We start from the raw sequence: 13,932 nt of genomic DNA, 5'->3' as shown, positions 1-13,932 counted from the left end.
AGTCAGCACAATAACTTCAACTGTATTTTCTTTGTCATTGGACATGAGACGGACTGTCAGCACGGGTGCAGTTTGCATTTGTTCAGGTCGCTCACTGAACCCCCTAGAAATGCATCTGTATTTTTTATAATAACACAGAACTCATAATTTATTGTAATGATGAATAATATCAACCTTGTTGTGTCTTCTTATTGACAGAATAATAAACCAACAAGATAAGATAGATTTGTGGTCTTTTTATTTACTTATAGCCTAATAACACACACTGTCCACACACAGTTAAATATGCACTTCTGGTACATCATGTACACAAACCACGTACCTATCAGCTGTGAGCTCAAGATCAGACTAGAGATGTAACCACCTAAATGATGGGTGAGTAGTACTTACTCTCTTCCGACGTTTGTGTTTTCTAAATAGAAAACAGGTTTTATAGTGAAAATGACATACAATACAGCCTGAGTAGACTTTCAGGCTCCTGGTGATCTCCCTCCAGCCTGCTGTCTCCTTATTTAGGTGTTAGTAGTGAAATGCGGTGGTATCGTATCAGATAACTCCTCATTTTAACTTCACCAATCAGCCGTTCCTCGTCCGTTGGAATAAGGAATGAATAGAAACGGGGCGTCTGTCAAAAGTTCAACTCAAAACGTTGCACTGCGAAGCGCTTCGTCGCTCGCGGCCAGTTAGTTCATTCCAATAGTAAACATGCAATCGAACTGATTTTATAACTGACTCTTGCTTGCGTCGCATTCTGTTTGGATGGTGTAATATGTAGGCTACACACATCCCAATACATTAGACCTCTCTGTGTTGTACACATTACAGTCCCTCTAGAGTTTTTTTGTGAACCCCCAACCTTAAAGTTCAAACTGTGCCTATGACTGTCAGGTGAGTATTTTCAGATGCAGAAATGTTAAAACCTTGATCTGACCTGACCAGTTTGGCCACCGTGAACCTGCCATACCATCTGCTCTGGAGGGGTGTGAAGCGAGTTGTCAGATTGTAACAGAATATCAGGTGTCAAAGTGGCGGAAAGTCGGTCGCGGGAGGCCTCCATTCCTTCTGTGTCTGGATAGGAATAGAAGCAGCCATGTTACAGAGTCATGCCTAGCCCCAAAGGGTCCCGGACAAGCCTGCTTTCAACTAAGTAGGTTGAAACATGCTGATGTGGCGCGAGGTCGTTGCTGCCCCTCGGATATGCTGTAACCTCATTATCAGTGTCTGAGTCTCTTGGGCAGAGAGCTGTGAGGAATGTTGCAGTACAGTTTGCTTCTTCTTCCCCATTTTGGCAGTGGGCCTGATTTAAACAATGAGCTGAAGAGCAAATTCGGTGCAACTAATGAATCTAACTGCAATCACATGAACGTGGCTGTGGTGTGCTTACCTGAGTTTTAACTCAGTTGGCTATAGTTGCTTCTTGAACTTGGCTAAACTAGATTTGTTATATCTCCAGTGCTCTTTAAAATCTTGTTGCAGACCACTTTGACCAGTCTGTAGCTCTTAAATAGCAGCTGTCAGTGTTTAAAGGTTGTCCCTGGCCGAGCATGCCATGGTGATGACCCACCTGCAGATCAGGATCCATCCCGCACATGTAACATGGGGCTGCTCAGAGAAAAACTGTTCATGCTGCACAAGTGACATATACAAGCCCTGTGTATTATCTATATTTGTATTAAGCAATTTCATAGCTTTTTATTGTTGTCAACTTGATGCATCCCATTGTGTTGAGGAAATGGGTACACCCATGTCAAGCTCCCACTTTATTTTTAGCCACGCTAGTGGCGGTGCTCTAGGGATGGCAATGTTGTGGTTCGGTCCACCGCTTTGGTCCAGACTGAAATATCTCAAAAACTATTGGATGATCGCCCTCAGTAACAACTTTTGTGATCCCTTAAAGCTTCAGTAGGCAGAATGTCTTTGGCATCATTGGGCAAAAATCCCATAATAAACTTTCAGCATATTGTAATTCAAGTATTCTGAGGGAAAATTAGACATCTGCTCCTCCTCATGGCTCTGCTTTCAGGCTTTGACCAATCACAGGTCATTTCAGAGAGAGCGTTCCTATTGGCTGTTCATTCAACGGAGGCAGCTGTCAATCATTTGAAAACTCAGATCAAGTGGTCAAACTAGGCAGCGCTGATCAAATATGAATCAATATTCTGTTACTGTAATGACTAATTGTCTCGTAAAATGTTGTCAGAATCATCTTGTAGTATACTGTTCAGCTGTAAAATGAGAAAGTGTACTCCGGCTGGTGGGCGGTGCTTGGTGTTTCCTCAACTGATCTCTACATGGCGGCCGATTCACAAACTTTCTCATTGTACAGCTAAACCGTAAACAATTTGAACTTTCACCATTGTAGCGTGGCATTTCTCTGACCAAATATTTCCCTTTTAGCCCCCCTTTATTTGCCGTCACCTACATGGTTCTCATGCAAATGACTTGTCTGGATATCAAATGGTTAAATTGAAATGTTCCTTGTAGTTGCACACTTTTCTTGACCATCCTCACAGAACATTATCTATCGGAGCATGATCTCTCTTCAATTACATGCTAGAAATGTAAATGAAACCAGTCCAAATGACTTGTGGTTAGTATGACCGCTCTTATTTTGGACCTTAACTCATTCTATCAGGAGCCAGTGTCGTCTGTGCAGCCGGGGGTTCTGTTTCTGTTGACACCTGCAATGCAGACATGATCATTAAGACGTTTTGGGAATGACATGATGTTGCAGAGTAGTATACAGCATCGGAGGTTTCATTTAGTTCATTTTTCGGTGCAGTGTAAACACACAGCTTAGCCAGTTCCTGCCGTGGATTGTCAGTGACACCACAAGGTTTGTGACTGTTTATGGCCCGGTGTGAGTATGTGGCACTATACTGTATTTACACACACAATATTATCATGAACCTCTGTCAGCAGCTGCTCCGGCAGGCTATTTTAGGCGCTCTGATGTGTAATATCAGAAGAGGTAATGCAACGAGCAGCGTGATGTTTTTTTCACCTGCCCTGTCCCTTCACACGTGTTTGCACACAGACCTTTCATCTTGGGACCAGAGAGGTATGTCCCGACAAGCATGCCCAGGCCGTAATGACAGCTCTCTGGTGGCTTCGTCCACTTTCAGTCCCGGTTGAATGAAGTAGTCAACAGGCCAAAGTCATAGTGAATAACACTTGGAAGTAGGTCAGACTTGTTAGGGACGAAGCTGGGCCGAATAGAATGGTTAATAATAAAGGTGATTATAAAAGCTGTTTTTCTATTTATATTTATCTGTGCCATTTCTGTGATTTTTCAATAACCTTTGAGTCATTTTGTACATATTTTATGTGTTTTTTTTATTTTTACTATGTTTTCAGTTTTTTTTTTGGTTTTATATTTCTGTTACCTTGATTATTATGGGATTGTTATAATGAATATAAAATATGTAGTGATGAAAAATGGTACTGAGCCGACTTCTAAAGTACAACATAAGTTTTTTTGTCAGTCAGGAGCAAGTTGAGAACAATTTCAATGCTTCCTTTAATAATGCTGAAAGTGTTTGGGTTCTCCCGACAGTCAGTGTAACAACACGTCTTTGTGTTGTACACAGACTCCATTTGTTGTCTGCTCAACAAGATAACCATTGCCCATCTGTGCTACTTTGCAATCATAACACATTTACACCCAAAGCAAGTTGACAGGTCCGTCATATACCCCATAGTGAGGCAACAGATTTAGCCCGGTCTGAGCGGCGTGCTAATGCCTCGAGCTGACAGCTCTGACTGCTCATCAAGGCTCAGCTAATTTGTCAGTTTTTTCTTTTTTTGAAAACTCTCATCACTCTGACACCAGTTGATGAAATGTTTTTGCCACCAGTTGTGTGTTCCAATAGCTGTTGTTACATCGGTTAGTGATGGTTAAACCGAAGTGGGTAGAAATGGAGCTTGTATGATTCAAAAAAGTTATTTTTATAAAACGTTCACTATATCCTGACAGTAGTGCATGAGACAGGTAATCTGAAAAAAGTCATGTGCCTCTGTGTCCTCCGGTGTCCTCGGGTGCACCTGTAAGATTTCACAGACCAGAGGGAAACAACCAATCAGAGCCGAGCTGGAGCCTTGCCGTCTCTGAGCAGCTGTCAATCACTCGCAAACTCCAATCAAACGGTCAAAATCGGTAGCACTGATCAATTATAAAGTTTGTGACCCGGCAGCCATGTTGAGATCTGATGAGGAAATACCAAGCACCACCCACCAGACGGAGCACACTTTCTCATTTAACAGCTAAACTATCTTTGCTCTGATAGATAATGTTCTGTGAGGATGGTCAAGAAAAGTGTGCAACTAAAAGGAACATTTCAATTTAACCATTTGATATCCAGACAAGTCATTTGCATGAGAACCATGTAGGTGACGGCAAATAAAGGGGAGCTAAAAGGGAAATATTTGGTCAGAGAAATGCCACACTACAATGGTGAAAGTTCAAATCGTTTAAGGTTGAGCTATAAAATGAGAAAGTTTGTGACCCGGCCGCCATGTAGAGATCAGTTGAGGAAACACCAAGCACCGCCCACCATCCGGAGCAAACTTTCTCATTTTACAGCTGAACAGTACACTACAACATCTGAGGAGAGAAATAGTCATTACAGTAATAGAATATTAATTCATGTTTGATCAGCGCTGCCTAGTTTGACCGTTTGATCGGAGTGACTGACAGCTGCCTCTGTTGAATGAACAGCCAATAGGAACGTTCTCTCTCTGAAATGACCTGTGATTGGCCAAAGTCTCCCGTCACGGGCTAGATGTTCTAAAGCCTGAAAACAGAGCCATGAGGAGGAGCCTAGTTTTCTCTCAGAACACTTGAATTACAATATGCTGAAAGGTTATTTGGGATTTTTGTCCAATGATGCCCAAACAAGTTGCCTACTGCCTCTTTAAGGTAGATAAAATGCAAATGCAGTCATAAGACATTGTCACAATTTCACACTGTGATTTATTTAAACACAAGTAGAGGGAGAGGAGGATTCAAGCTCAAACCATGGTACTTAAAGGTGCTCTACACGGTATCCAGAGCAATAATATAGCAGGAAACAACGACTTGTCGTGTGACGATCCTCTATCTTGCATTTAGCAGCTTTAATACAATAAAATAAACATTTAATTCTGTTGTTTCAAAAAAGTAATCTCAGCCATCATCAATACAAATATAGAGGAACTATGATAATAGATTGCAATTTAGATTTTGCTTCATGGTAGCATTAATTCTGCACTGAACTGTTCTTTTAAATAGGGATATCTCCTTTTTAGAAAGACCCCTGCTGATCCCTGTTATAACACTTGTACCCAGAGGTGTAGTGGTCGTTGATGAGGTGGATGTACTACTAGGTAGATGGGTAGAAGGTTACTGAGGAGGAAGTGGGTATACTGTCCTATATATTCCAGTGGGTTTTTGGCTGACCGGTGGGTATACCCTGTAGGCCTTTCTATATCCTCCACTGCACCACTTGTAACAGTACACATCTGTTACTGTCTGGCATTCTTAATGTCATTCTCTGGCCCCGTTCAGACCTGGCATTAACCTGCTTCCTGAGTGATCTGAACACAAATGGAATGCTTTAAGTATGTGTGTTCACACCTGGCATTAGAATGCGTCTCCACGTGCGTCTTGAGTGACCACTTGTGATCTGATGTCACTGCCCCGTTCTATACGCAAATGAACACATAGTAAACACACGGCTAATAGAGCAGACATTGTGAAGTACTTTTACATGAATGTCAGTAGTAATATCCTACATATTCGTACATTTGGGTACATTTTATTAACATTGAAATATAAGGTTATGTACTCTGTGCTGCTGTCACTGCTGCCTTTTCCAGGCAACAGAGCTTCAGAGAGGAGAGCGAGCGAGAACGGGCTGGTGTCAGCTCCATGCAAAGCACCGGAACAAAAACACAGACAAATCTCCGACAGTATGATAATAATGCACTTTGCGTGCCTAGTCTGATAGTCTGTAGATATGTAGCCTATAAACAAGATATATTTTAATTAGGGATGTCCATAATTAACCGTTTAACCGTTAACCGACATTAAGCATTTTAACTGATTAACGCTATCGGTTAAAACTGTTAAAATAAATATTTCTTATTAATTAAAAAGCTGAGCAGCTCAGAGGAGCGGCTCGTCACTTTAAGGAGAAAAGCTGGTCCACCTTAACAGCCCACCTTAAGAGGCGGAGCCGGAGTTGCAGGATACAAGAAGTCAGCTCCGGTCTCTGGCTCGCTTGAGCGGAGCGGAGGAGTTGTAGTTTAGTAGCATTTATTCAGCGACAAATAAACTGTACACACACTGCTACACCTACGTTCACAGCTAGAACACCACCAACAAACTCACACTCACCGCCAACACACACACGGACACTCGTTAAAGTTAAGTCGTGCTGACAGACTGTATCAGTGTGGCGGCGGCGGCGAGCAAGAAGCCTCCAGCAATGCTAGAGCTGCTAACGTAGCACAAACACACACACTGTTTGTTGGCCACTCGCTATCGTTAATCCGGGCAGACAGAATGTCGTTATGCCGGGCAGACACACAGCTGACAACCTGCTAAACTAAACTAAATGTGCGGTGGAGACTTTTACTGGGAAAGTGGCTGCATGTCCGCGACACTACACGCAGCATCGTAGCTGCTAACTTAACGCTCCTGGACGGTGAGCTGGGGACTCAGTTGTCTGTTGTGCTCAAACACTGCCCCTGGCGCGAGGCACAAATCTTGTCGGTTAATGGTTAATAATCGGTTAACGAGGGTCGGTTATCGGTTAAGATATTTTTTCAAAATGAGCATCCCTAATTTTAATAACATACAGTTGTACCGACAGAATACAGTAGAGCACAGAAGCTGTTTCCATGCTGTGAGGCAGACAAGCGCTCGTGTCTGCCTGTCTATTCACATGAAGAGCGCAGAGACCCGCGGATCCAAGCGGGACGTCAGTTGAGTAGGCGGTCCTTCAATGTGGCCGAGGACATATTCACTTACACGCTGCTAAACATTAAATAACAAAAAAATAGTTATAAAAATGTTGCCTTTTGCACATTTGTTTTAACGCCACCAATTTCTTTAATGCATTAACGCAATCAATCTTTCGGAGGTTATGGCTCAGTTTTAAAGTTAGATAGTTTACAAGATCCTTGCATCATATGAAACTAGAAAACCTAAAGAATCCATCGGTACCAATCATGTCATACTAGCTCGTCGCGAAGGAGGTAAAATAACGCTACAAATTTGCGCAAAATTTTGTCAAGGAAAAACTGTCATGACCATTTTCAAAGGGGTCCCTTGACCTCTGACCTCCAGATGTGTGAATGTAAATGGGTTCTATGGGTACCCACGAGTCTCCCCTTTACAGACATGCCCACTTTATGATAATCACATGCAGTTTGAGGCAAGTCATAGTCAAGTCAGCACACTGACACAGCACAACACACTGACAGCTAACAACTCTGATTGGAGCATATTGTTTTATGCTAAATGCAGTACCTGTGAGGGTTTCTCGACAATATCTGTCATTGTTTTTTTTGTTGTTAATTGATTTCCAATAATAAATATATACATACATTTGCATAAAGCAGCATATTTGCCCACTCCCATGTTGATAAGAGTATTAAATACTTGACAATTCTCCCTTTAAGGCACATTTTGAACAGAATACATATTTCATCGATTGACAGCCCTATTGTAAATATGTTCAATGTTAGTCATTCACTAAGTTGTCTATTTAAGCAAATCCTTGGTATTTGAACAACATAATATACACTGGAATTGAAACTGGTCCAGGATGTCTTCACCTGACTATTTTGGGGGCTGAAATGTACACTTACACTTTGTTATGCAATGTCTTTTAACCTTTTGCTTCACAACTAAAATAACCATGGTCAATCAATACACAACATGACAGAGAGCACAGAAGGAGTCTGCTGACAGACCAGCCAGAGTGATGCACAGATCAGATATACTGAATCAGCATTGCTTCCAATACTGACATCATGAAGCGGATTGAGTCCTGGCCAGATGTGACTGAAACACAGCAGATACTGTTTCTTACTCACTGACGAAATAAAACCGTAGCAACAACAACAATTGCATGAAGAACAATACTGGTAAACAAGAGCATGTTGATGAGCAGTTTGACTGATTTCACTTCTGTAGTTGATGTTACTCACTTATAATAATCCTAATCTGAAGTGGCATCTATGTGTCTCTGTCATGTTGGTACAGTATGAGCATCATGTCTTCTCTGTCTCGCTTTATTCCAGGTGCCAACGAAGTTTCCCCCTCAAAGAAGCCTCGCAGAAGAGGCCTCTTCCACAGTCTCTTCTGCTGTCTGTGTAGCAAAGAATCAGAGCCACCTCCGCTAAAAAACAACGCCCCCCTCTTGGTAGAAGAAAATGGGACTCTGTCAAAAGTAAGTTCGCCTCTCAAGCAACATCCCTCTCTCACTCTTCCGTGTGATATCAGCTTTCTCTCACCCTTATCACTTGGTCTTTGAGCGGCATGTGGTCAGTGTGATTGACAGCCGTGTGATGCGTGAAACACATGTTTTCTTGGCTCAGACCTTTTCCTGTTTACAAGAGCATCCTGTGCTGGGAAGTAGTACGGCAGTGTTGAAAAGTACTCCCAATGTCGGAAATCTATCAGGATCAAGAAGGGAGGAAATGGTTTGAATATTAGAGGTTGTGGTCTGACCGGAAGATCACTGCATTGCAAAAATCAGCTCATGTGCCACAAGCAAGGCACATTACACTAATCATCAGGAATGATTAAGAGCACGTGGTCTCAGTGTCTAACATATGCGAAGACAGTGTCTGATAATCCATCAATAATTGACCACAATCACTTTACCTAACATTTTTGGACAATTGACAACACTTCTTGTGGTTTTACTGAGTATATTCTTGGAAAACAGCATGGCTTTTGGTAGTTATGGTCTGAAGATCAAGTGGTCAAGACGTTCTCAGGTGTCAGTTTCAGATTTATGCCTTAGTTCAGCCTTTTTATAGAGATTTGATATTCCAGAAGTTATTTGTCACGTCTTTCCAAGTCCCCAAAATAAATTGCTTGGTCTCTGGCAAAGGGGGAGGGGGGGACGAGTCAAGTGCTAGGCTCAGTTTTGGTTGTGACAAACTGTCATATCAATGTGCATGCTGCTCCTGTTGCTGTTACTCTCTCTCTGGGGGGCTGTGGTGTCAGTGACTCCCCCCACCAGCCGTGTGAATATCCACTCTGAATGGACCCTCCAGTTACCTGCCAGTCATTTGGACTTGGACTCTGCAAAATCCAGTCTGAGTAATCATTTCCTGATGTATTTGGAAAACTCTGAGCAGAGTAAAGTCTCCGGGGAAGGGGAGCCGTCTGCTGAGGCCATGCTTGCTGAACAATGCCAGGTCCCCAAATTAACAGAAGCTGCGAATATAACCGGCCCTTCAAAGGGAGGTGCTGAACTTGGAATACAGGTCCTTGTGGAATATACTGAGCAGACTTTTGTCAGCAGAGAACTGGACCCTTCTGTCCTTTGTGTGGAGTGTTGCAACATGAATCAAGATGAGACTGAATCTTGCACATACCGCAACGGACACTCTGAGAGCTTTGAGCAATTCTCAGAAAGCGTCGGATTTTTTGAATGCGACCAGATCCTCGATCAGTGTGAGACTTCGGGGTTAAGCCAGCCATTTGACGAATGTGCTCAACACTGTGTGTGTTTTAAACCTTGCAAGTCCTCTGAGCACTGTGCTAATCATAGCTTAGCTTCCAAATGTAGTCCTTGCTGTGAACACTGTGCAGAACACCTCCAATTATTTCAGCAATGCAAGCCCTCTCATCAACAGCTTGAGTCTTTTGACTTTGAGCCAGATAAATTGGCAGTGAACTGTGATGGTTTTGGGCAGTGCGAAATGTCTGATTTCATAACTGAATGTGCAGATCACGTCGAGTTACTGCAACAATGCGAGCCTTCTGATCAGCAGTACGAGTGCTTTGACTCTGAGCCAGACACGTCAACAGAGGATTCTGAGCCATGTGGAATGACTGGTTTCACGACTAACATATCTGACTCGGTGGACTTATTGGACTGTGGCACTGAACTTTGTGATTATGATGAATGCACCAACAATGATGATGTTGATGATGAAGAGAGCTGTCTGCCTGAACAAGAGGATGAGCAAAATGAAACAGAGCCCACTGATGAAGAGTCCTGCACATTATCAGAGGATGCAATTTCCTCACATTTCGACAAACCTGTTTGTCACGTTTGTTTTGCTGACCGTGAAGACGTTCCCTTTGCAAGTGAGACACACCAGCTCACTGAGGAAAACTCTCCGCAAGCCACTGCATTAAACATGTCCACAGATCACTGTGAAATGTGTGGAACGGATTACTCTGAAGCAAGCCAAGAGCATGATCAACAATGTGCTACTTCAGAGCAGTGTTCCTCAGATTTTGGCACTGAAGAAGACGGTTCCTCAGATTGTTCTTCTGTTGAAACCAAATCATTTAAGACTTGTCCTGATTGCAGCATTCCTTCAGATCGCTGCTCCGATTCATGCGGGGAATCCGAGAAAGAAGCTCAGGGTGACTCGAGCGATGAGCAGACGCAGTGGGAATCTTTTGAAGACGATGAAGAAATAGAGCAAAGCGATATTAACAGAACTGATGAGGATACAAAGAAAACACCCACTGTTGATGCCATTGTTGAGGATTACTTTGATCTATTTGACAGAGCTGACTCTTACGGACACGCGTTTGCGCAGAAGCGACGTTACATATCCTGTTTCGACGGTGGAGACATACACGACAGTCTGCACCTTGAGGAAGTCCAATCTGAGGCACAGAAACTTGCCAAAAATGCCTACAAACTTGAAGAAATCATTGAGGAGATTCATGTCCAGGAAACTGATGCATGTTTTGATGCTCCGGAAGAAGCATGTGAAGATGCAAGTCAGAGAGGTGATGCCTCTTCTGGGTCTTGTGAGTCGGAGGACCAACCTGAAGACTGGATTGTAGAATCGGAGTCAAGTTTAGCAGGGGATGAAGTTGAAGAACATGAATCGGAGGCTCATGAACTTTATGCGGAGAGTTGTGAGGAAGCAGAGGAAGACGAGGAGACTGCGTTTGACGGCCATGTGTCTGAAATCTGCAAAGAAGAAGAAGCTGAGGTCTGCCTGTCCTCTGCTAATGAGGAGAGTATGAGTGCGCCATGTGCAGAGGACATCTCTGTTGAAGGTGATGCATATGAGGATGAAGGCTCTGTTGCTCAGAATAATGAATGTCTTTGTGACAATACCTCTACCATCGGACATTTACAGACTGCTGTTCTTGTCACTGATTCTGACGACAAAGTATTTATCGCATGTTCAGAAATGGAGCCATATTGGTCACTTGTCAATCATGAGGAAAATGGAGAGACGTGTGAGCCAGGTGTTGAGGAATACTACGCATATCACATTCAAAGCATTCAGTCATCTGTTAAACAAGCCCCGAATGGATTTATCATGGAAGGAAGATCATACGATCAGATAATCCACTGGGATGCTTCAAGGAATGAAAGAGATGATGCTCTTTCATCCCTGAAAGAGACTGAGTTACGAGCACATGGAGTCTGCCCAGAGGAGTGCAAAGCAGTCCGATTTGGAATTACTGAGGTTATTGAGCTGAGTGAGGATCTAGCCAACCCCTCTGTTGAGGAAAAAACAAGCAACGAACAAACAAGCGAATCAGACGATGACAGTGGATTCAGTGAAACGTCAAGAGAAATCAAACCCACTTTCGGTATTATTCACAGTGTTGTCTCACAACTTGCAAAAAGTGAGGGAGGGGATGCACACATGCTGGTCAGAAGGACGGAGGAAAACGAAGCCTCCGGAGAAAGCACGGATTCAGAAGAGGAGCAGAGCGACGATGAATCCTCTGAGCCTTGTGAATGCGAGTACTGCATTCCACCAATCGAAGAGGTATAATACATCTTTGCACTTTAGCTGTGACTTATTGGAGTAGATAAAATTGAGTTTTCAGAACAGTGGGAAAAACTTTAAATTGTTCCAGAATCAAAGCAAACCTGTCTTCAATACTGTTGTCTATTTTTAAATCATTAAAGGGACAGCGTGTAGGATTTGGCGGCATCTAGTGGTGTGGTTGCAGATCGCAACCAACTGAGTACCCCTCCGCTCACTCCTCCCTTTCCAAGACTGCGGTAACATGAGCCGCTGAGTGCTAAACCGTGGTAACGCCGTTCACCTCGCTCCTTACCATAATATCACTACTTTAGGAGCAACAGACGGCAGCTGGCGGTAGCACGGTTTTGCACTCTGCGGCTTACGATGCTGCAGTTTCACAAGCGTGTCGGAGAACTACGGTGGTCTTCAGGTAACGCAAAAACGCGAAAGGCTCTCTCTAGAGCCGGTGTTTGGTTTGTCCGTTCTGGGCTACTGTAGAAACATGGAGGAGCAACATGGAGGACTCCTTGAAGAGGACCCGCTCCCTATGGAGATATGAAGGGCTCATTCTAAGCTAACGAAAACACAACGATTCTTAGTTTCAGGAGATGAAATGAAATGAAATGAATGAATAGATGAAAACATAGTTATGAACATTATATTCCATTTTTGCTAGTAGATCAGATAATAAAAAGATAAATGCCCCACACTGTTCCTTTAAGACTGTACTACCAACTGTGGAGTAAGTTACAGGAGATCTCAGCTTGGCAGACTGTGTCAAACTTCATTATCCTTCCTTGGCAGTTCACTTTACACAGAGAAACACATGCAGCAGTGTTACAGGCAGCCTGTTCTGTCACGCCAGCTTGTTTTTAGCATCCGAATCACAATAACAAACGCCGATCTCTGACCGCTCGTTGAAGGACGGGCCGCAGTATGGTGATATTCGCTTGCTCCATCAGTGTGGCAGCAGCTGTAGCATCCAAGGTTTCCTGTAACCCATCACACAAACACCACAACACAGTTCAGTCTCTTAAGTGACAAGAAACACGCGCACACACAATGAGCTGTAAGTCCTACATGACAAATTGAGATGGTAATTTCTCATATTTAAAGTAATTTCTTGTAAGTTGTAGCTGCTGCTCAGATGTGGGCTTGAAAGCTAAAATAAATCTGGGGTTAGGTCTAAACTCTCTTTTTGTTTTCAGGTTCCAGCAAAGCCGCTGCTCCCACGGGTAAAATCGAATGATGCAGGGAAGATCTGTGTGGTCATTGATTTGGATGAAACACTAGTGCATAGTTCATTTAAGGTAAGCTGGCCTGTGTGACCTACTGTCTCTTATACTGTATGTATGCTCTAAGGGGAGAGATGACAGATGGACAACCACTAGCAGACTTTTATTCAAAAGAGATGATTAAAGGATCAGCTCATCCAAAACCAAAATGAATCATTTTCATGTCCATCCAGATACTTTGTGCCACTATGTGTAGAATATTTATGTGGTTATAGCACTATTCAAATTATTCTGATGATATATGCTTTTGTTTGTTGAAAACTTAGAGAGCACTGGTATATGTGTTTCTTTCTGTCCATTCATCTCGGTGTCATTTGTCAATTCCAACAAAGCAGTCATTTACAATGAAAACCTTTGGTCTCAGGTTCCTTCAACAATGCTCATAAAATATAAAAGGGGAAATCACACAAGTGAAATGATAATCTAGGGCATAAAACAGTGCAGTTAATATAAATATAAACAATAGTAAGTATTAAATAGTAATGTAAATGTAAATTTGTAATTTTGTTGACAACAGTATTTCAGATGGGAAAACTGAATATAAACAGGATGTAGTGTGTATATGCATGAGAAGTAATATATGTACACAGAGGTGTCAACAGGAATGTAGTATGTAATAAAGAAATGTACTAAAATATATATACAGAGGTGTAGACAGGAATGTAGTATGTATAGC

General features: G+C 42.7%; 1 protein-coding gene across 2 annotated transcripts in view; it reads left to right on the top strand.

Annotated features, from left to right (window-relative positions):
• LOC141782057 (carboxy-terminal domain RNA polymerase II polypeptide A small phosphatase 1-like) overlaps positions 1-13,932 on the top strand; it is a 39,751-nt gene that overhangs the window by 7,746 nt on the left and 18,073 nt on the right. Inside the window, exons 2-3 of one of the 2 annotated variants that reach the window (XM_074658072.1) lie at positions 8,290-8,438; positions 13,170-13,271. In XM_074658072.1, the coding sequence (XP_074514173.1) occupies positions 8,290-8,438; positions 13,170-13,271 (251 nt within the window). Of the gene's footprint in view, positions 1-8,289; positions 8,439-9,094; positions 11,980-13,169; positions 13,272-13,932 lie in introns of those variants that run through there. The other variant, XM_074658071.1, reaches the window with a different exon arrangement.

This window comes from Sebastes fasciatus, chromosome 14 (genome assembly GCF_043250625.1).
Source record: "Sebastes fasciatus isolate fSebFas1 chromosome 14, fSebFas1.pri, whole genome shotgun sequence".
Taxonomy (NCBI): Eukaryota; Metazoa; Chordata; class Actinopteri; order Perciformes; family Sebastidae; genus Sebastes; species Sebastes fasciatus.
The sequence above is the reverse complement of the archived record's forward strand: the minus strand, read 5'-3'. Positions and strand labels throughout refer to the sequence as shown.